We start from the raw sequence: 25,825 nt of genomic DNA on the forward strand, positions 1-25,825 counted from the left end.
ACATTTAAACACCTTTACGAACATCTGTGCGTCTTTCTAAATAAGGGGGATTTATGTTCGAGCAAATACTCCAAATACGCTGAAAAAGAAATTCTTACCCAACATTTAGTCGAATTTTTTCTTTCATTATTACTCTCGGATTTAATTCGTGCACGTCTCCGTGCTCCAACCACGTGTTCTCTGTGTTTATCCGCAAGGCTTTCTGGGAAGCGGTGCGCATGGCAACCAACGTAAACACCAGCGGCCCCCCTCTCCCCCTCCTCCCCCCTCCTCCCCGTCTGCCTCTTCTTCCTCTCGGCTTTGCAACGGCGCCAAAAGCGGGAGAAAATGGCAAGCTCGGCTCGCAGCGAGGACCACTACTACGAAAGGATAACGTCAGCTCAGCAGAGCATACACGAAAGGTGAGGACAGTCGGTGTGTTCGTGTTATAAAGAGCGCGGCCCCGTACAACCGCGGACCCGAGTTGTCACCGTCGCCGTCTGATAGCCTCACCTTACCCGTTAGCTTCCTAGCGAAGTCCGCGTACACAGAGATGAGCAGATGCTAGTTCTTTAGCCTGCTTACTTGGATTCGTGGATGTGTATAAAGCAGTAACTGATTAGCGTTTGCGTATTAATGAAAGTTAGTCAAGTTCCTAAAGTTGCTATCCTGCATTAGCATGTGTGTTATGGATGCTCGCTGGGTTCATAAGTCTGATGGTTTGGCAATAATTAGCCCAGGAAACCACGGAGGTGCTGGAGCGGTGTGTGTGGGTAACACCTTCTCTGTGCGCTCTGTGTGCAGGGAGAAACGGAGGCTGGAGCTGGAGAGGGAGCTGTTTGCTTACTCCAGATCTGATAAAAGAGCGTAAGTCACTGGTTTGAGTTAAATATCCAATTATATGTGAGTGGACTTTCATCATTGTATATGAAATTGATTTGAAAAAATTCCCATGTATTCATATAGATTCACAGCTGTTTTATTATCCAGGCATTTGTGTCAGTTTTTAGTTAATACAATGTGTACAAGCATAACAGACTGCTTTTAAAAAAAGATGTAAATCATGTCTCATAAACACCAACATGCCAGGTCCATCCAGCAGGGCTTAGGTTGATGGGCGACTTGAGAATGAGATTTAAATTTAAAACATATTGTGCTTAACCTTTTCTCCTGAGAAGTCGAGCTCTTATTTTCTGACAATGCTCTTAGATAATATTTCTTTTGAATAATAGTTCTCCACTGCCTTCAGCTTACAGATAAAGTGTTCCAAACTGCGCAGTTATCTCAAGGAAATCTGTGACAGGGAAGCACGAGCGAAAATGAGAAACCTTGAGCTTCTGAGAGATGTGGAGTGCATAGAAATTAGCATGAAGGAATATAGTCCTGACCATGCCCCCCTCCAACAACAAAAGGTAGAACACACACGCTCTGTCTCTCTTTCTCACACACACACACACACACACACACACACACACACACACACACACACACACACACAAGTTCATTTGTTCAGTGGAGTAGCTTTTGTCATTATGGAGTCGTACTGAAAGCAGGCTTTTAGTATGAACTCCACCCACCGCGGTGGAATCAGATTTGACAGTTGTACTTTTATTCTGAAATTTTTAGATTCACGTGTAATAACCAGTAATTACTGCTGTCCAAGCTGTACGTTTAAGAAAACCGTAGTTCTACGAGGTTAACTTTGGAATAATGGCAGCCCATGCATGTGCAGGTATATATAAAATATATATTTTTATTAGGGATGCTGTGTTTTTATAAATGAGCGTGTTGTTGATGCTCATTTGCCTTAATGCCTTGCTGCAATTTTAACAGAGCAGACATTTGCTTGCAATGGCTTGATGTGACAATAGTAAACACTCAAACTGTGCAATTTATCATGACAAGCAAATGAACGGGGGAGAAAACAATGAGCCAGTCAGATTATCACTTAAAACTCAACGACAGTGCTTGACAGCTTAATATCAAATTAACAAAATTGGCTAATTATGACTCACCGAGTTAATTGCCCAATATAGAGACTCTGAAGTGCTCCAGAGATTTAGCCATTCTCTCCCCTCAAGCAGTTGGTTTATTTCCTCTTGATGCTTTATGAGTCCTGCATGTTTGCTGTTATTTTGGTCGTCCTGTTGCACTTTGCTTCCATTGTGTAAAATCAGCCACGTTTTTTCTGGTTTAACTGTGATGCTTTTGGTACAAAGAAAAACACATTTCTCAAACCGACAGTGAGTATATATTCCCTCTCGGATTAGCATGTATATTTATCTAGATTTTATTGTAATTGTAGTTTTGGTATTGGTGCTGTATGTTAAAAAATATATTTTTAAAGGTCTGTTTCTGTAATTTAAAGGTGTGGCAAAGGTTCTGTTGGAGTTGGCAGTAAGGCAGTGAGTCCGCCCGGCCAAATAAAAATGCTAAGGGGTGTTAGCGTCTGCATAGAGGACACTCACTTAGGAAAACCCTCTGTTACTGATAGGGGCTGCTTTCAGCTACTTTCCTTTTTTTTTTTCCACTTTTACGCCACATCCAGCTAATATTCAGACAGGTTAGACGGGTTTTGCATGACACATGCAGGTGAATATTAAAGAAGTCATTTATCCTTTAATTATTAATTCAGTCTTATTTCATACAGGCTGAGTGTTTGAAAAAGATTTCCAAATTTATGGACGCAAAGAAGAAAATGGAGCAGGAACCAGCAAAGGTATGCAATAGCATGTGATCACACACATCACATCCTTTATGTATCAGGTAACCTGCACTCTGTTTGTTTGTTTTATATTTTTTGGATGATAAATGGTACTTATTTCTTTTTTTTCAATGTTTAAAGGTTTATGCTAATTTCAGTTCTATCAAGTTACGTTTTTAGGTTTGGAATAACAAAGGAACGTAGACATTATGCCTGGTAAATCTGTAGAGTCTACATTTAAACTGTGTATCTGTAATAACACAGGTGTCTAATCCTAGCTGCTGAATCTGTACAAGCGATGTAGTTCAAGCCCATGGCTGCTTTCTCCCTTCACTTAAAGCAGTTAAAGCTCTTTTAGATGAAATGTCTAAGACATCTCATAATAACTTGGAGCATGCTGTCTAGAGCAGTCACTTGTAACTGTGTGCAAAACCCCCCTCAGCCTGTCGATATTGTAATGAGCAAAATGGTACCGTCACTCCATTATGCATACAAGCCATTGGCTGGCAGTGTGCATGTCCCTCAGGCTGCAGCATTCATTAAGGGAAGCTTACCGGGCTGAAAGCTGGAGACAGATGATAACGGGATATGATTTTCATATTTAATACATTCCTTGGAAGAGCACACGCGTGCCGCAGATTGATAGAAGAATCAATTGCTACTTTAGTGAAACACTTTCTACTTTGCCCTGCAGCTACCGATGGAATCACTCAGCCAAGAAATTAACTTTTCCTCTTTTTTTACCTACTTTGTGGATCTGCTGGGCAGGCTGCATGGTTTACAGTGAATGTTATTAAGCAGCTAACTGTTTGGTATTTAAGACGCTTATCAGAAAAGAAACAGAAGCCATGCTTTTTGTTATTATGTTTGGAGGGAGGCTTTTTTGCTTCTCTCTCTCCCCGCCCTTGGTGACATTGCAGACATGAATCAAAACTTGTCTAAAGGATTTCTAATAAGATTAAAAGTTAAAACATTGATCCTGAGACATTCTTTTGAAAAATGTTGTGAAAAGAATTCTGACCTTGGCCCAAATAAGCTACATTTATTCAAATTTCTAAAGTGGATAGCTGACATACTTGAGTTGAAATTCTTTCAAAATAGCACTTATTTAACTGAAACAAGAACTTTGACATTTATGCGATCCATATTCATGCCTGGAAAAAAATATTTTATGAGGTAATGAAAAGTTTAGCTGATAAAATGAATATATTGGGGGTTTTTGTGTGTGTGTGTTTGTTTTCTTCATGAGTGCAGGCTGAAGCTGTTCGTGCACAGCACCAGGACAGATACGTCTCTCACCCAGCTAAGGATTTTAAACAAGCACCAGTGGAAATTTTTATGGGCCACCAGACCTCCAGAGGGCCTGATGCAGAAGCTGGCAGCACAAGTGTACACTCACACCAAGCATTGCATCATTCACCCAATCGCAGCCTGCACTCCCGCGAGCGTCTACCAAGTGGCCTTTTGAAGGACTTCACAGTCGGCGGAGAGGATGCCGCCAGCAACCGAGCACATTTATCAGATGACATTTCAGGCTCAAACGATTCCCCTGACGACGGTAATTTGAGTGACAAACATGAAAGAACGATGGGGCCGCTCCCATCTGTTCGTGCCTTAACAGGCACAGCTGGCGGTGTGGCTTTTGGAAGTGATGATGAACGGGAACCTTCACCTTTGGCGACCTTGACAGGGCCTGAGAAGAATCCATCTCTTGGCAGCAGTAGCCCGACGAGGGCTCAGAATTCCATCGCAGAACACACCGACTCCAAAGAGGTGGCTCATGAGGCACGCACGATGGAAGATGAAGAGAGAGGTCACGGCCATTTGATGCTAAAAACCACTTTCGGAAAAGAAGCTGAAGAGAGAACAGGTTTGCAGTGATCTTTCTGTCTGTGCTAGAATCTTTTAAAGCACTTTTTCCTTTACACTACATTGTATATTTACATCCAGGTAAAAGTGAGAGTGTCAGCACACTGAGTTCAGATGTGGAGTTGTCAGAGAGCACTGCTAGTGACCTGTCTATTTCTCTGACACAATCTGAGCTGGAGGAGGATGCACCAGAGGGTGGGGCACCTGAGGGTAATGATACTCACGGAAGGCGTGATCACAACCAGCACAGTCCTGAATCGTCTTTGCACTCTAATGGCTCCAAGAAAACACTCCACTTAAACAGCAAAGCTGCAGTGGGGGCCTTGAAAAGGTACAGTATATATGACTAATGTAGTTTGTTGTCTGACATTTTCAAAGTGGGTCAGTGAAGAAAAACACCAACACTTTTCCTCAAACGGTGCTCAGTGCAGTCAGCAGTTTCCCTCCCCAAAATTTAAGGCTAAGCGGGCTAAGCAAGTAGAATGTTCTGCATGGCCATGCCGAACCACAGAGGGCTGTTGATGATAGCGAGTGAACACGCCGCAAACTCCTCCTTGCCACCTTCACATCTGAGGCTGACAGAGAGGATTGTGGGAGTCACGGTTCATGCCACCGTCCTCTCTGTAGTTCAGCAGCAGCTGCGGTGGCGGTGGCAGTGATGCATCTTATAGGGAGAGCTCGGGACCTGTCACCAACAATATTGCCATAATCCAAGATAATGCTGTAACAGAGCAATTTTCTGCTTGAGAGACCTCAGGAAGTCCCCAGTGGAGGAGGAAATTTGTGGCACCATAGAGTGCTGTGGAGGGGTGGGCATGTGGACAGCACTTACAGCCACAAATCCTTAGCGTGATGATGGCCTCTGAGTTGAAGGATCATTTTGGATGGGGTTAGAGCCACAGAAAATCCTATGTGAATGTTTGCACGGAGAGCCTTTGCATTTTCGCTACAGTATGAGGTCTTTTATGAACAGCACCTCTTATGCTCTTAAAAAAAAAAACCTTCATTTTGTGTGCACTTTTTTCTTCACTGTACTCTCAAGGAAAAAAACAGTGTTTAATGTTTGCCTTCTCTCTGTTCTTGGGTGACATTATTGACTATATTCTTAAATATTATTTCTTTTTCTGTAATTACAAAAATAAATAGTAATTTCTGAGCATTATTGGTGTGAAAGGCTTTATTTTTTAATTGGTCTGCTCTCTGTGAGCATCAAAAAATACTGTGGAGGATTATGTTTTCTCTCTGAGAGTGCTGCGTGTTTGTTTGTGCCTGGCTGTGTTTATGTGTGGTCGACTATACTTTTTATAGCATGACCCCAAGAGGAGCCTCAGTTAGGCTGTGCTGGGTAGACAATGGAGTTGGCTGCAGCTTTCATTGTTAACACGGAGAGCTTCTTTGTATGAGGAGAAAACCAGAGGCTTTGATGTAAAGCTCGCAGAGCATCCATTCTCTATCCTGCGTGTATTTCTCTTAAGGTTAAAGTTTATATCGCCCCCACAGTCAGGGAAAAACAACCCATTTCTCCTACAGACTCAAATAATGTATAGTTTAATTTTTAATGCCATCACAATGCCCTCAACGTGCTTTTGCTCTCAAATGTGTTGTCTGAAGTGCTGCATGGGTTTGATTGATTGGTGACAGCATGTGATACAGTTAACACTAGCTTCTTAAAAATCCCAGTTAATCCCACAGATCGAGCTTAAAGTGTATAGGATTTTGAAAAAATTGTAACTGCAGTGTCATTAGGGCATTCCTCAGGTTTTTTTTTTCTGTGGCTTAAATTCTAGTTTAGCAAAGGTCTCACAAATTTTCACTCTGTATTTTCTAAGGTGAATTCTGACAGCGTGCTGGGGCCTATACCAGATTTAGGCAGGTGTAACTGCACTTAGCGTGTGCTGTTATTACTTGTGGTTATATTTTCCGTGTCCTTTTGTGTGTTACACTTGGTATTTGTGCCTGGATGGTGAGATTCGCCTGACACCAGTCACTCAATGGTGAGGCTATTCCATGTGATAAATAACCCCAGAGCCACAACTCGACGCTGTAGAGCAATATTGCTGCAGAGGGGCTGACCTCTTCCTGCTGGCTAACAATACACTCCTGATGATGTGGACACACGGACAATAGTAGCATCTAAAGTGAGGTTAGAGACCTTGACATGAAAGCTGGCAACAATACAGTAGAGAGAGAGGTTTGCAGGAAAACACAACTAATTCACTTTCTCACTCTCTAAAGGTCTCTTTTTGAAGAGCATTGATAAATAAAGTGGAAAGAGAAAGATGACTATTTCAAGGCCCACGCTGGCAATAAGGGAAAGGGAAAAAAAGACAGAGCTTTTGCCTATTCTACTTCAGCCACACTGAAGAGGACTTGGCACAGATGGATTGCACACTACAGAATGTCATGGATATAATTCAAGCTGCCAGCTTAATCAGGATGTTACCAGGAAACAACCTGCAAAAAAGAGGGAGCAATTGTTTGCTGACCCCTAACCCAAGAGCCCATTACAGATTGTCATAAATTCTTTTTGGCCTCTTTTTATGTAAGGGGGCTCAGGATCTCTCGGCTTGGGGTTTCTGGGAGAATTCAATGAGGGCCACCCAGAGCTTAATGCTCAAGAAAGAGATGGATTCTCAATATCCACATGCATTAGGCATCCATTTCTCATTTTGTAGCCGCACACAGGACCAGATTAAAGTGTAAATCTCTCACCAAAAGAAATCATCCAGAGGCCCCTCTTTTTCCGTACACTTTTATGCACGAGCTACAACCGGTAATGGAGTTTAACTGTAGCGTCATATTACTCGTTTCGAGCATTATTTTGCAATTTAACCAACTCTGCTCGATACCGCATTAATTCGGCAGCAAACATCTACTGGTACAAGCTCCGGATCTGAATGCTGGTTTTGTCGAGCTTTTCGCTGCAACCTGTTATTACATGTGGCAAAATCAACGAACACGGTGAACTGTTGAAATGCTGTATTGTGGCAGGAGCATTTTAATGATCACATTCTCCAGCAGGCCTTGAGTACCTCAAGGAAATCGCCCGGAAAAAATGTTATCATAGATTTTTGGATCAAATAACATCTTGTTTTTTTTCTTTTAAAAAATAGCAGACCTATCGATCACGTGACCTCTTCCATTTTTTTGTTCATTCACCACACTAATAGGTAATTTATTTTAAGTCTCTCCCAGGAAGGACTCTTTAATCTGCTAGACAGCATTGAAGGACGACTTCGCAGCGAACAGGCCAGTGTGTACGGGGATTCTTCTGTCGATGGACTCCAGCTCAGTAGAATTATCAGGTACACCCTTAGTGTCTTTCTTCAAACTTTTTAAAACTTGTCTCCCCATGTCTGAATGAAATGCTACACATATTTATTTAATGGGGCAGTTTGTGCAGATGAGGAAAACATATTATCCTTCTGCCGAGGGCTCTCACATTAGATGAAGTGTCATTACCGCCATGCGTGCATCTTTATTTTTGAGGGGTTTTCAGACACGTGGGATTGTTATAGTAACCACTCTGTTGAATTGTTACTGGGCAGAGAGAGCATTGTGCACATGATTTATTAGATAAAGGTTGGTTTTTGTAGAAGATTTTTCTACGTCACGATTCATTTACAGCAGTTGTAAAGTACTGATTAACAAAGGCAAAGCTCTCCGTCTATACAAATGTCACATTTGTGAATGATGTCAATAACATCTTGGGCCATTTTGTGTCACAACCCTTGGTAGAGCGTTTAGCCATGCTGTGATATTATGTAAGCTGGAGTGCATGCGCCTTGATGTGTATGATTATACTCATATTGTGTGTGAAGTATTAGCAGTTGTTCGATGTACGCTGTGTACTCCTGACCTGCTGGCAGAGCCCAGAGCTCCATGGCAATAGCTGACTGCTCTCTATATATTGGGAAGCCTTTGTGACGATGGAGCGGGCTTGAATGACGAGGACCTTGGAGCGTGTGGAGCAGTCGTCCTTCATGAGCTTCAGAGGTTGTCATGGAGCACAGAAAAGGGCTGCCTGCTACCACAGGATCTGGTGTGTGCTCATCAGTCCAGCACTGAGCCTAATGAAATAAGGTAAGGCTCCTGGTTTGTCTGTGAATCCTGCGCCAGAAACTGACATCAGCCTGTGCATGTTTTTTATATTATGGATTCATATGTTTCCAGCTAAGTGGGATTGCAAAAACAAAACAAAACCACAGGCTGGGTTATTTGTGTGCAGTTGCAGTTTTTGTTTAGTGTTATATTTTCATTTACTTTTGAATTGTGATGATGTAAAAATTATGTGTATATACATATTATGTAAGCGTATGCATTGTTGCTGTTTATATATAGATGTATGATAAAATGTTGGTGATATTTTGGGTGTTGTGTGATTATCTACTTGTACCACCTCAATAATGGAGTCGTTCAGAGCACAAATATCAGTGCTCTAAAAGCTGCAGAGTTCAATAGATATTTGTCTTCTTTTCTTCAGGAAAGTGAACCACCTTACAGTACGTGTGGATAGCTGTGTGTGCATTTGATTTTATGTTATTATTATTATTTTTTTCCTTCACTAGACTGTGGGGAGGGTCATGCACTTACAGCAGTCAGAGAGATTTCATGCTACTATTTGATACAGTCTCCCTTGTCCACAAATGTAAAAGGTCATCTTTGGTGTCACCTCACACAGTAACACTGCGTGGGTGAATGTCATGAGTAAATTAAAATGCCCTATCTGCGACTTCCAGTCCTTTGGATAATGAGTAGTTATACTCTGAGCTAAATCCATGCTCTGCTTCACTACTCTATTGATTTCACTGAGACCTTTCCTGCTATATAGTCAATTCAAAGGAGCACATCTAGCAGTGTCCCCCCTCTTTCCTCTGGAGATCCCCACTGGCTGACCTCGACCTTTTATTCAGTTTTTCAACCTGAATCAATTTTGCTGTCTGTGTCTATTCAGTGTTAACTGGAATTCATTAATAATCCATCACCTCTGAGTTGTTTTAGGATAACACTAAGCGCACCCTTTCTAAAAAGGCTGCTTAAAAGAAGAGCTCTGAGAAATGTTTTATACTGGAGGTGTTCCAAACTTTTCAGCTTCTTCACTTTTCTTGATTATCTAATTATCTTTTACTTTGTGCGGGTATAATTATGATTTATGTTCATATTTCCTGCTGTGTGCTCAATAACAAAGCCGCTATTTCTCTCCGTCTAATCCCACCCCCATCCTCACCGCAGCACCGGCCTCCCTCCTAATGCTGCTCGGCTGTGGGATCGCTGGTTCAAGCACGCCCTTGTGCTCAAGGAGCGCCGCGTCCTCAGCACTGAGCGCTTGGTCCAACTGTTCACGCCGCTGCTGCTCAGCCGTCATGCCACCTACAGCCACCAGGTAGCGTCGAAGGCACATCCACTCCAGCGACAAACACACAAACACAAACAGGAGGTCACACACTTGCATCCCGAAAGCGCACTGATATCTGCACAGAAATATGGCCCCCTTTTTTCCCTCTTCTTTCCAAATGAGCGAGTGTTTTTGTTTCTCTGCTTGTTCCTTTGCGTGTTTTTTGAAGAGAAGTGCAGTTACTGCTAAATGCCCTCTTTGTGTCTCGTGCTGGAAACTAAGCCCTGGCCTCCTGCTCATCAGATTGCTCCACACATTGACCTAGACAGAAGGGAAACCCTGACCCATGTCGTAATCGCAAATTACAGCCTCAGCTTGGCTTCTTTCATCTCATGTGGTGTATTCATCTGAGAAACACTTGCTTTTAATTTAGTATTAGCCAAAAGTATAGCCGTCAGTTGGGTCTGATTGAACGAGGGAGCCATTTGGACCTTCTACTCAATGGGATTATTTTAAATTTCCCACTCATTGACCTTGTGGATCATGCTCAATTAAACAAAGAAAGAAATGACAAAGAATATTCCCACTCAGAGCTCAACGATGATGTCAAGAGACATGTCAGCAAACCCACTATCTGGCTGCCAGAGTGGTTATCTACACATGCAGGTTTTTGTCTTATTAATTTTTGTGGATTCATGTTATGTGGGTTCTTGTGGCTGTAGTATTGCTGACGCAGTGAGAGAAGCAAAGAGGGAGACTGTGCAGCCTCTTAAAAGTATGCACTGACAAAAGGAAGAGGGGTGCTGCCATCGAAATCATTGTATCCAAGCACACGAGGAAAAGCCTGAGTGGAAATCTTTCTTTCTCTTCAGCGTCCTCACTCCATCTCCATCTATTTCTCCGTCTCGTCCTCCCATTTCTCCGTCTCTCTCCTCTCTGTCCTCTCACACAACAGCTTACTCTCCACACACAAGAGAAAACAGAAATTTCCATTCACGTCTTGCCACACAGCCTGGCTACTCTGACAAATGGGAGCATGCAGCTCGCATGCACACACTCAAAGAGGCCCTTTGAATATTCAAGTGCTAACAGTTGCATTCATTGATATTTAAAATGCAGTGGGTCTGCGAGAGCCCTCAACCCACGGTACATTTGACTAAATCTAAAAAAAGGAACAAAGAGGGATATCGGGGACAAGGATCAAGACAGTTTTTATTGTGCAGCAGCATCAAATACCAAGTGGCAAACTCAGATTGTCGTGTGTTTGCATCTCTTCTGCTCTCTGCAAATGAAAGCGTGAACATTGTCAGTCATAACTGTGACCTACTGATAACAACTTACAATGCACTTAAAGTTTGTCACTGTCAAAATCCTCCTGATCATCCCCTCCATATTAGCGCTCATTAAAAGTTGCAAATGGCCATCTGAGGCTGAGAGGCAGTCTTTGATCACAAAAGAGAAATGGTGATGGCAGGATTTGATACGGGGGAGGGAAGAAGGAGAGAAAGGAAATCGGCGTGTGGCATCTCGCTGCTCCCCATCTCCTGGAACAGCTCCTCTTAATTGTGTATCCTCATCTCCACAGAGATAAAAATGAGCAGAGTGGGAGGAAGAGAGTAGTTTGTCTCAATCCTCTCAGCCAAGAGGGAAGATATCTGGGACGTGTTGCACATTAACACCGGGGTGATTGCATTCTTTAGGCAGTTCTCTAATCTCATGGATGAAAAGAGAGAGTGAGAGGAAAAAAGTGTGATTGAGAGGGAGAGCGGGAGCGAAAGTGTGCGAAATCATCTTTTTTGAGTTAAACGAGTGAGACAATTTCAAGTTATTTTCTCTTGGCGTTTGAACACGCATTACAGCTGCACCTCTGTGCGAGCAGCCATGGCCAAAGTAAATGACTTGCCTAATCGGCGAGAGTTCAATTTGACACTTCCTTCACAAAATGAGAACAATTAAGCGTGTGGTTTTAATTTGTGCTGCTCGCAGGCCAAAGTGCTGCTGAGGACACTTCTGTCCCGGTCCAGTGAGGAGTGCCCCTCAGCAGAGGACGAGAGTGACTTATCTTCTTTATGTGGTCCTCCTTCTCTCCTGGCTGACGGGGATGCGAAGCCTGCCAGGCCCGTACGGAAGCAACGGATCCAAGGTCACTGAAGATGATTGGTATAATATCACCAGGCATGATCAATTCTAATTATGAAAATGATGCTAATGAAACGTTAATATGGGTTTGGGTTTTAACAAAATATCCAGCATGGATTTTTGTGATTCCACGCTGTGATAAGTCATTGTGCAGTAATATGTAACAAGACCATTAATTGGAAGAAATATGGACTTTTTTTTCTGGAGACCAACTCTGCAGAGAACTAAAACTTCGCTTTCATGAAAGAAATCAATTTCACCATAGAGCTTTTTTTTTTTTATAAATCCCTCACAGCGCAGTTTTCATACAGCCATCCTTTCAGAGCTAAAGAAAGACCCCCCATTCCCATTTCTATCCCTAGACTCCCTTCTTCCCTGCCATTGCTTCTCACTATGCGCTTCCCTTTCTTACAGAACTACAAAGTGCTGAAGAGGACAGCCAGGACGAAAGCCCTGTGGAAAGTGGTCCTATTAGAGGTAAAAAGGCATTGCCGGTGCCCCAGCATTCACACTGTCCTTATGTTGTGGTTTGTTTTCTTCCCACTGCAGTGAATAATGGGCTCTTTTACACAATGGCTGAGGCAGGATGATCAAGGTGAATCCAGGGTCAAAGTCCCACCTGAAGAGCTGCGCTAGTTCTCTCTAATTATCTCCGAGAAAACACTAGCTGTGTTTTCAGCCCGGTCTGAGGCATTCTAGCAAAATTGATAATTCACTGCCCCAGCATAATGCGGCCGCTTTAATTGTCAGGGCGCCAGGGTGGGAAGCGCAAAAGATCTGTCATCGGTTCTCATTATCTTCTAAACAATGCTCCGGCAAGGCTGGACTTAAAATACTAGATGTGACGGCATCCTGGAAGCAGTTGGTGTGCCCATCCCTCAGCTGCACCTCTGAAATGTAAAGCAATCCTATATTACCCTTGGCTATCAGATTTCCTACTGGGTTTTTCATGTGTCCGCATCCCTAAGGTGCACAGCCAGCAAAATGAGTCCAGTTTCCAATCGCTACACTTAATCAAAAGAGACATAACCAGCTAAAAAAAAAAAACTTGACTAAAGATTTTGCAAGGAAAGGATTTTGCTGTGCTGAGCGACATCAATGTCACAATCAAAAACGGTGACCTTGGAACTGATAGTAATTGCCAAAACATGCACGCCTGTAGACCTGCTGGGGTTTTTTAGACTACGTGTAAAAGCAGTGGCTGTATGAAGTGCCGTGGGTGAAATAACAGTGGAGATTGGAATGCACTGTAAACATGGTATGGCTTTCAACAGTGATTAAAACCTATGTTTTTATTGTGAATCCCAGTTGAAACTGTTAGGACTTGGTCACAGAAGATCACAGTTTTGCTTTGCCTTTCATATTCTTTTTTTGAATGTGTACTTTTTGTAACATCAGTGAGATAACAGCCCATTTATTATGTACTTCTGTTCTGTTGATTTTTGCCAGCTCAGTCTCTCTCCTCCACTCAAATATGATACCGTTTTTAGTGTTACGAAAAGTAATTACAAGTGTTTCTTTTATTTTTTTTTAAACACAAAATCAATCATTCCCTTCCTGGTAGGGGATGCTGAGATAATGTGAGATGCTGATTGCTGTCTCATGGAAACTGTCGCTGCATACTGTAGGCTTGAATTAACAGTTTAGCTGAATGAGCAGAGTGTTTCTCACCCACTCTGTTAAGTGATGAAACCAAAAAAACAAAAAAAACGGAGCCACTGAAGCGTGTTGTCTCATCAAACACAGAAACCTGTGAAAGTTGGAAACCTGGGTTTTGAGCAAATATTTGACCGTGACTTTGTGTGTGTGTGTGTTTGTGCTTGTGTGCGTCCACGTGTGTCCCTAAATAGAGACAAAAGCATATCAGTTACTTAAACAATCAGCCATGATGGAAAGGCGGCAGAGTTCTGAAGAGGAGGAGGAGGATAGCCTCTCAGGTAAGGGATGTGGTCCACTCTTCCAGTCAAGTAGGGAACAACTGGAGCCTAATCATTGGTTACCAAGGAAATACGTGGACATGAGAAGCAACAGTTCTCTTCTATGCTCACATTTCTGCTCAGTGAAGTTTCAACAAATCCCATTTTTATCCCATTTTAACTCCACAAAACATATCATAGATTTTAGTTGTCACATGATTTGTGCTATGCGCCATATTCAGGGTGGATGCAAGAACTTCCAAATGGATTATTAAAAAACATACTTTGAATACGAATTCACTGTACTCATAGCAGGGCAGACACCAGGACCAAGGCTAAGAAACTGCTATTAGCCTTACATGTTTCTATATAAGTATACAAGGTAAATTAGCTTGTGATGAGATCAATCAAGAAATCAAATGGTTTCATCCAGCCCTGTTTGCTCTTTTAAGGAATAAATCATGGCCATGAAGAGGACCTGCGGAGGGCCAAAAGCTCCTCACATCAAGACCCTTACCCTCGGTAAGAACATTGTTATTATTCAACGGGCCACACGAAATGGGCCACCAGACACCAAAGTGGTTGATGTACATTTGCATGGCTGCTCTCATAATTCCCTGTTCATTTCCATAAGATCAAGGGGGTGCCACCCATTAACTCGCTTACAAAGACAAAAGGTCCCTAAAGCCCCCTCTTACTCACTGTTTGCTGGGTTCAACCAGGTTTTAGAATTCAAAAGCAGATCGGCTACCACAAAAATAAATTGGAGCCCTAAACTGTCTTCAGGCTTGTTGTCAAAATGCAAACATATCACGTCAAGAAGAGAATCGGGGACAACGCTTTTGGAAGAAGCCGGCTCGAGTGTTGACAAAGACAAATGTCCTTTCATTTTTCACCCTTGAAACATTTTTAGGCTGGTCAAATCAGAGCTCTAAGTGGTTAAGAAAAGAACATCTAATGATAAATAGCTCAGTGGAAACTAACACCGCCACGGTTACATTTGAATATCAACACGACTTCATCAAATCTGCAATTGCATGTCAGGTCCTCAGAGCACCTCTTCACTGCAAACCATTTGGGCTCTAGTAATGGCTGGGTAAACGTTATGAGGAATAATCTTCTCTGATTTCATGTGATTACTGGGCACCATGCTGACACAAGGGCTGAAGTCTGTATCTCCCTGGCCTGGCAAGCAGGCGCTCCCAGTCTGCCTATTAGCCCAGGGAAGGGTCTAATGGCCTGGCTCTATTGTGGTCCTCATAGCTGCTGATGTCTGCCACTACCAGCCCGGGTGACCAACCTCTTTAATAAACATGAGCCAATTTTGGGCCCAGACCCTCTCAGATGGTGCCCATCTCCCTGTCATTAATGTGCATGGGAAGCCCGCAATATCTGTGATTAAACAAAATTTGCAGAACAGAAATTCGACTGAAAAACAAAATGCCACGAGGAGTTATGAGACACAAGTTGTATACATAAGAGAAATTGGAAAAATGGGTAGTTATGCATGGCCAACACTTTATTCCAACTGGAGTTTGGAAGGAAGCACCAAGCACGTCTTTGGTCATACTTGGAGTGGCTGTGCGCCCTGAATAGACATTTACTGATAAAAGAACTTTAATTGTAAAGCAGTGATATTTATGGAACAGGTTGGACTCCTCTATGTAAGGATCCAGGTAAGAGATCAGTCTGAGTTAAAACAGCTCATGCACAGATGATGCTGTAATTAGTCCATATTAAGTAAATAATCTAAAGTAAAATGATATTACATCATAACATTGATGTCTGTTTACAACATATATATTTTTTAATAACCCTTTCAGGCAGTTTTGAACAATATGTCTCTTATTAGGAGACTGATAAGTTTTATATTGTCTTCTCTAATTCTTAAAAATAGATAAATCCCTGATGCTTAGACACAGTGGGGGAGGGAGGCAATACAATGCAGAGGATGCTGGAGGAGATGGCCGGTTGGATATGGAGAGAGTTTAGTCACAAATAAACTTAGTGAAGTAAATGACAGATGTTGGGACAGTTGGATTTGCTTTATATCACAAATACAATTTGTGTTTCACTTTAGTGTTCATTTTGACCCAACACCAATCTCTTTATTTGGAAGGACTGTGTTTTTGCCTTTTGTTGTGCATTTCCAGAACAAGTTTAATCCTAAATGTAATTTAAAGCAGTATTTTAAAGGACTTTATTGTAACTTGTTTTTACCTGCTGCCACTCTGATACAGCAATTCCTCCATTTCTCCCTCAACGCTTAGATGTAAGCATTCCACTTACAACAGTCACTTCTTGCGCTTTATTGCTTCCACAAGTGGTCTGGAAGCCCTGTGCTTAAGCAGAGGCGTAACATTGCCCCATTTTCCTCCTTCTTTCTCTTTGCGTCTCGCTCTCTCTCTTACCCTTTTTCTATCTGTTTGCCCCTCTTCCTCGCCGTCTTCCTGTGTTTTCCTCTCCCCTGTCTGTGTTAATTATTTGCTTTATTTTGTCAGCGAGCTGATGAGTGACTTCAAAAGGAGGATGGAGCTGGACTCGAAATAAAAAAATGGCTTCCTCTCTGTTGTCTTAGACAATAATTATGATTTGCCAGTTAAGCCTAGACTACAGCAGAGGGATTGTAGTTTAAAGCAGAGGCTTTGGTGCAAAAAATGCATTTATAGCCCTTTGTGAGGCTTCTCATTATGTGTGGGCCTGATTCATTAAGTAATTGGTTTGCAGTTGTTTACATGAGTATTAAGGCCTTCTATTCAGGGCCTTTGAGAGATACATTGTGCAAATGTTGCATGTTATGAATGCAGAATGAGAGGCGGGGGGCCAGTGCTATTGGCCAAACACTGCACTCAGCTGAAAAGCGAGAGAAAAGCACTGGGTGCTGCTTTGCATAGCAATGACTGGGGTCTTAATAAGCTTTACAGATTAAATACATGCAGTCTATACAAGATGCAAAGAGATACTCTTAACACATTTATATGTGCTCATTTCACTATTATGAAGTTGGAGAGAATTGGGCTCTTTCATATTCTTTTTCTTTCCAGTTGTCTCTCTTTTCCTTGCTCTCTCCCACACAGTGTTTTTCAGTTAGATACTTTTATGGAATGTTCTGTTTATTGTATTATAACTCGCGGGGAAGCGACTGATCTGCAACATTTATGAAGGATTTGTCCATTAGAAATCTTTTGCTGTCTTTGTGAGTAGCAAAGTAAAATCACTTTGTGGTTGAGTGGGGATGAAAGGAATAATGCACGAAGGAGTGAGTCTTAATAAGCAGCTGCACTCCATGTAAAGACCACTTGTTCCCCTTTGTATGCGAGTGCATGCCACTGCTTCCTCTCGTGCAAAGAAACATTGTGCTCCTTTCTACTGTAGGCATTTCAGATGGCACTCCTTTCTTGTTTTTATTTTGGGTTTTTTAATACCTTTTTTATGCCCTCCCCGCTCCATCGCGTATCCCCATTTTTGATCCAGAGACGTGGGGGGGGGGGAATGCTCGAGCACATGTGCACAGACACACAAAACAAAATCTGCAGCCATCAGACGGGGTGATGATTGTTGTGCCTAGTGCCTGCTTGACAAAAACCTTGACTCAACAATTAGTGGTTTACAGCTTTGCTTTGGACAACAGGATGTGCTCAAGCATTCGACCTCAGATCATTCAGTGTGTCAAAATCAGAAGCTGTGTGTGTGTGTCTTTCTCTCCCGCACACACACATATGTGGAAGCTATGTGAACATGTCACAATTCACTGGGAGGAGAGATGGAGGGGTGAGAGGGACCAGAGCTGAGAGAAGGGGGGAGGACACGTAAAAGAGAAAGCAGGACATAGAGGGGGAGAGAGAGACGGTAACGGACAAAGAAGTATTAATAGGTGGAAAATCGCAAATCCAGAATCCAAAAATGACATAAGGAGCACAAAGACAGCAGAATAGTTGGCCGTGTGAGACCGAGCTGCCTTTTACCCATACTGCATCTGTTCTCCTAAATGTTTTTATGGTTATAACGTCAGGCAACAAAGTTGTTTTTCTGTGCATAAACATTTGACAGTATGTTAGCTGCACCTAGCCCACCCCACCCCCACCACTCCACTACCACAAACAACCATGAATAGATAAAGGCAGCATTTAGAGACTCCAGCCAGAGGAGGTCACTGTGCTGCACTGGCTCTCTGAAACTGATGAATGCCTGATTGCTCTTTTATAAAAGAAGCCGTCTTTCAGGCATTTTCTGTTTCTGTGTTTTCACATTTTATTTGTGATCACTTTATTTAACTTTGGGATTCGTTTAGGTTGACGCAAAACTTTAAAGCCAAAGACGGCACATGTGTGTCTTCCTCACTGTGACCCGTGTTGTTATTGTTCAAAGCAGCTTGGATTAATTTATTCAGATGTTTCTGGTGCTGCTTTATTTTCCTGTTTTCTCTACATTATTGCAATTTTTGTGTCGGACAGCCTGCAAATTTCAGTCCACCCTCGCTTAGATGAGGCGTTAAAAAAAGTGTAACCTGATCTGTCCTTCATCCATCCCTCACACTGGCTGTCTCCACTAGACTGCCACCAGTCAGGACGAGAGCCCGCTGTGTTGAAATCATTGGCCCAGTGCCTCTTTCTCTGAGTTGCAGTACTTACTCATTGCCAGCAGAGAGCACTCACATGTTAGAGAGCGCCCACTCACAGTGCACTCACAGTTGCCTCTCACTGTTTGCCCCCACTGAGGGCTATATCCTGCTACCATTCAGGCCTGTTAGAGTACATCTAAACGGAGCCTAAACAATGTTTCTGCAGGGTCATAGCTGGGATGGGAGTAGGAGTTGATGGGAATGATGAGGTGATGGGTCTCCCTTTACCTTTAGACAAGCACAGCCGCGCAAAAGTGCTATTGTGCTATTAGCATTTGTGTGTGGGTGGCAGAAGCTTATAAAAAAAAAAAAAAAAAGCCAGGGTAAATAAAAGCAGTTTTCTAGCTGCTGGCAAGGCTGTGCTAAATGCTTGGTAAGCATTATTTCCTCTTACAGTATTCATTTTGCCTAATGTAACTGCAGGACAATGCATGAAAAAAAAAACTTAAATATGTCCAAGAACATGGATTTAGTCTCATGATTCTAGCATGAACGTGACCTTAAATTGTAAATTTGGATGACAGTCTGTTCTATGTCGAGTTAAAACGTGTGATTATGCTTTTTTTTTCTGTTCTGTCCAGATTTAACTGTTGCACATGAACACGTTTTAGTATAATAGCTCATATTTAACTTGCTCTCATATCGCAACTTCACTGTGTTTAAAAAAAAAAAATTGTATTAGTAGTTTTTATTTGTTTCTCAAGAAAATACCAAATGAGAAATATTCCATAAAACTGGATCGAGATGGTGCTCACAGAGTCAAACGTAGGATTTTTACAAAAAACACAGCAGAGAATTATTTAAAACACAGTTGCAGAAATCCCAGGTACTCTCACTTAAGTGAATCACTGTGTTAATCCACAAGAAGTCCGCCAATTTTTTTTTCATTATTCAATTTCACTAATCCAGTTTCTGCATGTAAAATATGTGGTAACATGATTGTCCTTGCACAAAAGTGCTATTGTGTTATTACGATGTGTGTGTGTGGGTGGCGAGCTTAAAAAAGACGGGGTAAATAAAAGCAATTTTCTAGCCATCAGCAGCAGTATTAAATTCTTGCTAAGCATAATTTCTTCCAATAGTCCTCACATTCCCTAATGTGACTGTTGGGTCATACAGCCTCAGCGGTTTCAAAGAGATTTTATTCTTTTTAGCTGCAGCTCACAAAACTACTACAGTCTATGTGAAGATGGTTTGTATCCTTATACTAGAGGAACTGATGTATTACCATCTAACTATAATAAAGGTTTTGTTATTATAAAGTGCATACTATAGTCAACCTACTTGAGTTATTGTGCGACTGTAGCTTTTGTTCATTTCTGCGCTCCTTTAGCTCTAGAGCATGAACATGGTTTTTATGCCAAGAGCTAAAGCAGTAGCTTTTTTGTATGTGTGTGGTATAAGACTAGATACTTACTTGCTGAACTACTACCACAGGCTAATACAGCACACAACAGTAAAGCAGTAAAATGGCTAGTAAGTAGCCAATGTAAAGAATAGTCTTTGAAGCCTCTGCCACGGACAGATTGTGTTAATCTTAAAGAAGTGTGTAATTTCTAGCTGATGATACCAACGTCTGTTCTTACAATGTGTCATAACATGATTTTAAATTTTATATTTATCAGATTTTATATTTCACACATTGTCATTACCTTGGTATTGTAATGACAGACAATGTATTGTCATAACGCAAAATATAAAAATGTAATAATACACACACACACGTGTAAATTTATCATACGTTGAAAAACAAGAGTGTTTTACTTAACAAAAAAACAAAATAAACAAGAAGAGAAATAGAGAGAAATACTTATGTGTGTCAAATATATATAAAGCTCATACATTTTAAAGGTTATGTTGAACTCTAATGCAGAGTAGACAAAAAACTGTTAAAACATGAGATAAACAACAATATGAAACAACCGCAAAGGCCATGAAAAGCGAATGAGTGAGGGGTTGAAAAAAGAACATTACAATAGCTGTAATTTGCATCATTTTACACATTACATTCACCTCTGTGTGGCAGAGCTTGTAAAACACTGGCCAGCTCAGTCTTACATATTCAGATCATTGCCTCAATTAAGGGAAACTCAGCAGAAGATGAACTGGCATAAATGTTTATGGAAACTGAATATTAGATTGGTGAGGTCAGATCCAGGCTGGGCTCTCTATGGTAATAGCCCCGTCTTGAAATCAGTCCTGTCCCTCACTGAAGTGGAACAGCTGATAGGCCATTCCCATCCCGAGGGGAAGTTCGAGAAAAGAAAAGCCCAATTTACTCGCTGTAACAGCTATTATTGTGGCAAAGGAGAGGAAGTAATGGTATAGATTATTGCTGTATTTTTGCTGCTGCAGGGTCTGGCTGGGATCTGTTGCCTAACAGTTGTAAATGGATACACTATTCGCCGTAGTTTAATGTTTTTACTTTATTCAGTTTAGAAAGCTGAATCGTGATAATGCTTGGATTTCCTCATTGTGTCCATCGTGATTTTTGTGCTGTAGTGCAAACAAAGGAAAATAAATCCTGTTCTCTCCAAATAACGCAGGTTTTTCATTTTATGCACCATACAGACAGAAGATGTTAATGCGTTAAACACACATTAACACAAATTAATTTATCGATGCAGCTCCTCTATTAGCATGGTCAGACAAACCAGTATATAACACAGTTTCATCATTGGTTAAATACTGTTTGAGGATATATTAAAAAAATCAATAATAGCACTTTAGATTTAAGCCACAATAAAAAAAAATGATGAATGATCTTTATTTACATAAATGTGTGTATTTAGCGAGATATTTCTACACGAATAAGCACATTTTGGAAATCCACAGCTCTTACTTTCAGTTCACCATCAGCTTGCAAGCAGGCTGATTATCTGCTCTCGGGCCATAGCTTTTGTTTTCTCCCCCCACTGCTTTCCTTACTGCTTCCCTGCTTTGATTTTATTGCGTTTTAAGTGCCAGAGGTTCAGTATTCTCTCTGAACAGATGCACGAGTCGTCCAAACGTCCTGTAGGAAGTCCTATCAGCATATGAATGTAAAGGTTATATGCTAGTAATTAGACTGGCTCTGCGGTATATAGCTTGTAGCACAGAGCAATCTGCTCATAGTTAGGAATGGGAGGTGCGTCTTTGTTCTCTTATTCGGTCTTAAGTTTAGAAAATAGCAACTGGAACGCAGCCAGAGTAATTTGGTCCTTATACTCAATGTACAGTCACATGTGCCAAGAGGGAGTGATGAGGAGATGAGGGTGATTGAGAGGGTGACAATCAAAGAGGTCATGGGTTTGAATTGATGCAGATGGAAAAGCGGACCAGATTTTTCATCTGTTTGAAACTCTGCATCATTTTTTTTCTTATAAGAAAGAATTCAAATATAGGAGATCCAACAAATAAGCAGTATGGACATGTATGCTAACCTGGGCGATGAGGAGGATACATTGTGGGGTTTTGAATAGGCTCTGTGATGATGTAAATTAAAGAGGAGGCCTTTAAAAGTGGAACAGGGGACCTTATTGCATATGCATCGAGGCAGATCAAAGCCTTTTCGGAGGTCACACATTTACATAGCGATATCACCAGAGCTATGGGAACCTGGCAACCCTGTCTTTGGACTATTTTTGAATAAAGAGGGCCTTGTGGAAGTCCTTTGGCACAATTACACAGGAGTCAAGGAAGTTCCCTTTGCCACGATGGTTCTAGCCATTAAATATCATCTTTTGGAATTAATTAGGCGTCTTCACGCAAGTCTGTTTTGGTTGTTGTACGTATGCCAGTTGGACTGATTTATTTGTCTGTGTGTTTTATTATACTCAGACAAGATTTTTTTACCTTTGTGACTTTATACACAAAATGCCAAACATGTGAATGAACAATCACATTGCAAAATCACAAGCGCCTACAATAGGAGTCAAGGAAGTTCTCACGAGTGCACTGTCTGAGTCAAACCACTAAATATCACCAAAGTTAAATGGATGCTTTTTTATAAAGATTTTTTTTATCCTATTGTACTGCTTTGGTTAGTTTGTATGTAGTCCGTAACCTGATTACAAAGATTGATATCTGAATTGACGTATTTCACTTGCAGTATTTGGTTTTAAAGTCATGTTAAAGTTTTCTCTTCATTTTTCTCAGCAGTGAAAAAGTAAATCTCTCTCAAAGAGAGCCTGGGGTCACAACTTCACAAGGCTATTAACTATCTTTGTGTTTGCAGGAGAGAGAAGGCAAGCTCAAAGGCTCATTCTACGCTACAGTCAAAAGGTGAGTGTACACTAAATTATTTCATTTAAGTGAAAACACACAGTGTCAAAAAGAGGTTAATGACACCAAACGGATCACCATAGAGAATCCATGTGTTTACATCTGTGAAATTATTCATAAATTTAAGCTTCATAAAAATACCATCTATTTGATTAAATTTCTCTGTAAATGCAGCTGTACCTTTTTGAGGATGTCTGTATAAAATGTGACCATGAAGCCAAGTCAGGTTCCTAAAAGATTAATTTGAAGCAAGCGCTACCAACTCTATTAATAAAAAAGCTAAAATGCTTTTATTTTAGGTGACATCCTGTGTCTTTGTCAACTCAAACAAAAGCCCTGAACTTTGAGGCATTTAACGTACTGCTCTAAATAATAAGCACAGAGAACATTGCTGACTCTACAATGGCAAAACGATGTTTAATGTTATGATACGAGCTGCAATCAGAAAGTTCCCATGGACCACCAGGCCACCTTAATCAGTGCTGCTACATTTGATTTCATTGAAGCAACTGTCTCCATTTGCAGCGCGAGCTGGATCTTCTCCACTGTGTTAAATCGGCAGTGCTTTAACTTGATTTTCAAATTTGGGGAATTAAACAAATTGCAGGGAGACAAATCTGGGGAGAAGAGCTGATGACTTGAGAGAATTGTGTCAGTGGAGCAAAGGAGACCGCCCTATTTTCAGTGCATTAGATGCTTGGAAACAAAGGTATCACAGTGCAGGTTTCAGTTAAATGTTCCTGAGTTGTCTCAGCGTGGTACTCTGAACTGACAAACTGATCCTAGGGAATTCACAGTGCACAGCTCTAGGTCCAAAGATGCTTAAGGAGATGATCATGAAGGGGAAATTGTCCTAATTTGAAATGAACTACAGTTTGGATTGTTATTGGCCAAGCTCAGAATTTTTTTATTAATTAGTTATTGGTTGGGGTTTTTTTGTACATGTACAGCTGTGATCAGACCCAAAATTCTCCAAGCACAAAAGACCTACATTAAACACATACACCGATGAGCTGCAGCATTAAAACCACCTGACTATAATTACGTGCAGACCCCCTTCTGTCACCATAACACCTTTGTCCCATCGGTGCTCGGTGCGGTTTCCTCAAAGCAGTTTTGGCAGAGCGCATTATTGCACTGGGAGAGGCTGCTGCTGTCGGGGAGCGCTTTGCCGCGGAGCCATGTTCAGTCTGTAAAGTTTTAAGTATAAAAACATCGACATGAATGTCAGCAATGAAGCTTTCCTAGAAGACCAATGGGTTGTAAAGACACGCTCACCTGGCAGCGGTTTTAACGTTATGGCTAATTGGTATATAAACTGTGTAAAAGGGAGAATGTTAAGATTGTCAAGGTGAGCTTACTGGAATGCTTACAAAGAGAGTATAGAAATAAAATACTTATTCTCAAGATGTCGACAGTAACGGTCCATTTGAAGCTTGGAGTGAACATTCTGCCACAATAATGTCATCCTGTGGTTTGTTCTTTGTACCTCTCTGTATAGATTTCTGGGGTCAGTCGGATGACAGCAACTCGGAGATTGAAGCAGCCTTGCGTCCTCAACCTTTCAACAGCGATGGCATTTATGACTTCGATGAGTGATATTTCCACCGAGATATTTTTTTAATGTACTATATTATATCACTGCAAAATCTGCGGCAGATTGACTCGTGGTAGTTCACCCGCTGACCATTATTTTAGTGGTCTGCATTGTAAATTGTATGCACACTGTATCATAAAAACAAATAATAAAGTTGACAGCTCTCACGCTGGGTAAAGTATGTGAAGAGTTGTCCAACACACTGATGTTAACCCTGCTTCAGTCTCTTTATCTGAACAACTCTCCCAGCTCATAATAACAGCTCGAAATAGATTAAACTGATCTTTTAAAGCGATTTGTTTGCACTAGGCTGGAAATCATGCATTTTGAATGCCGCAAGCATCTCCGAGTGCTCTACCTCCAGCATGCTCGAGTGTAGTGATGTGAGTCACCTGTGAAATGACAAAGCACAATGGCCACTCTGCACGCTTCTGCGCAACCTGTGAACCCGCTGAAGAGGCCCATCTCCCAGGGCACAAAGTGTTGCAGCACTAACAAACTCTGAATATTTTCAGCCTCTAATAAACGCTCTGCACATATTTTCGCAGGCGCTTCTTTAATAATTTTCCTTAAACCTCAGAAGTGCAAAGACGTGTTTACATTTCTCTGTAAATAAGCCACAGAATTTATGCCGAAAGCACACAATGGAGCTACAATTTATGATTTTCCAGCATATTGCATGTTCTGTATCTATTAATATCTCAAAGCTACTGCGTGGGAGGCTACATTCCAAGGTTTACATTTATAGTTCATTATGTCTGTGGTGTAAATTTCCAAAACCACCATTCTGGGTTGGTGGTAAAAGCCCCTGGCATTCAGTGTCAGCAGGATTCCATTAGTCAGCTTTAGGTGACTTTACATGCCTGAACCTTTTAAAGTAGGACTCCACATTCATTACCAATAATGGCTTCAGACAGCCCTGACCCACCACAGGAAAGGGACTGGCAGAATAATTTGGAGTTGGCTAAAAAGGCTCCCCAACATAATATCCATGTTAAGGAGCATGTCAACAGATACTTGTGTGCGACAGATAGCTCACGGTGAAAGTGGAGTTATATTGTACTAATGTGTACTAACACAGAAACATTATTTTTTTAAATATATAAAGAACTTCTGCGAGTGCGTGACACGGAGGCGATGGTGATAATATTCAGCTCGTTCTTTCTAAAGCGCCTGCGTTTTCACACCGGTATGGGAGGAAGGGTAATGTTTTTATCTTGCACTTAAGATTTTTTCACACCTTGACTGACCCGATCACATTCACGCATTAGATGGAGCTGTAGTGGTTTTATGTTTTGTGTTGGTCCTGATGGAAATTATTGCAATGATGCATAAAGATGGAAAATGTCTGTCTTAGTTACTTAAATTATTTTGAATAAGTCTTTTGTGGGGGAATCCCTTT

General features: G+C 41.4%; 1 protein-coding gene across 1 annotated transcript; it reads left to right on the top strand.

The window, feature by feature from the left end:
* Positions 1-259: 259 nt before the first annotated feature.
* Positions 260-24,833, top strand: kiz (kizuna centrosomal protein). The gene is made up of 15 exons (XM_063499791.1): positions 260-401; positions 784-846; positions 1,229-1,391; positions 2,630-2,698; positions 3,938-4,553; positions 4,634-4,883; positions 7,738-7,857; positions 8,471-8,635; positions 9,785-9,935; positions 11,874-12,030; positions 12,441-12,503; positions 13,877-13,963; positions 14,395-14,464; positions 22,780-22,826; positions 24,328-24,833. The coding sequence occupies exons 1-15, from the start codon at positions 328-330 to the stop codon at positions 24,423-24,425; spliced, it is 2,193 nt and encodes a 730-aa protein (XP_063355861.1). The 5' UTR covers positions 260-327; the 3' UTR covers positions 24,426-24,833.
* The last annotated feature ends 992 nt before the right edge of the window (positions 24,834-25,825 follow it).

Source organism: Pelmatolapia mariae, linkage group LG16_19 (genome assembly GCF_036321145.2).
Source record: "Pelmatolapia mariae isolate MD_Pm_ZW linkage group LG16_19, Pm_UMD_F_2, whole genome shotgun sequence".
Classification (NCBI taxonomy): Eukaryota; Metazoa; Chordata; class Actinopteri; order Cichliformes; family Cichlidae; genus Pelmatolapia; species Pelmatolapia mariae.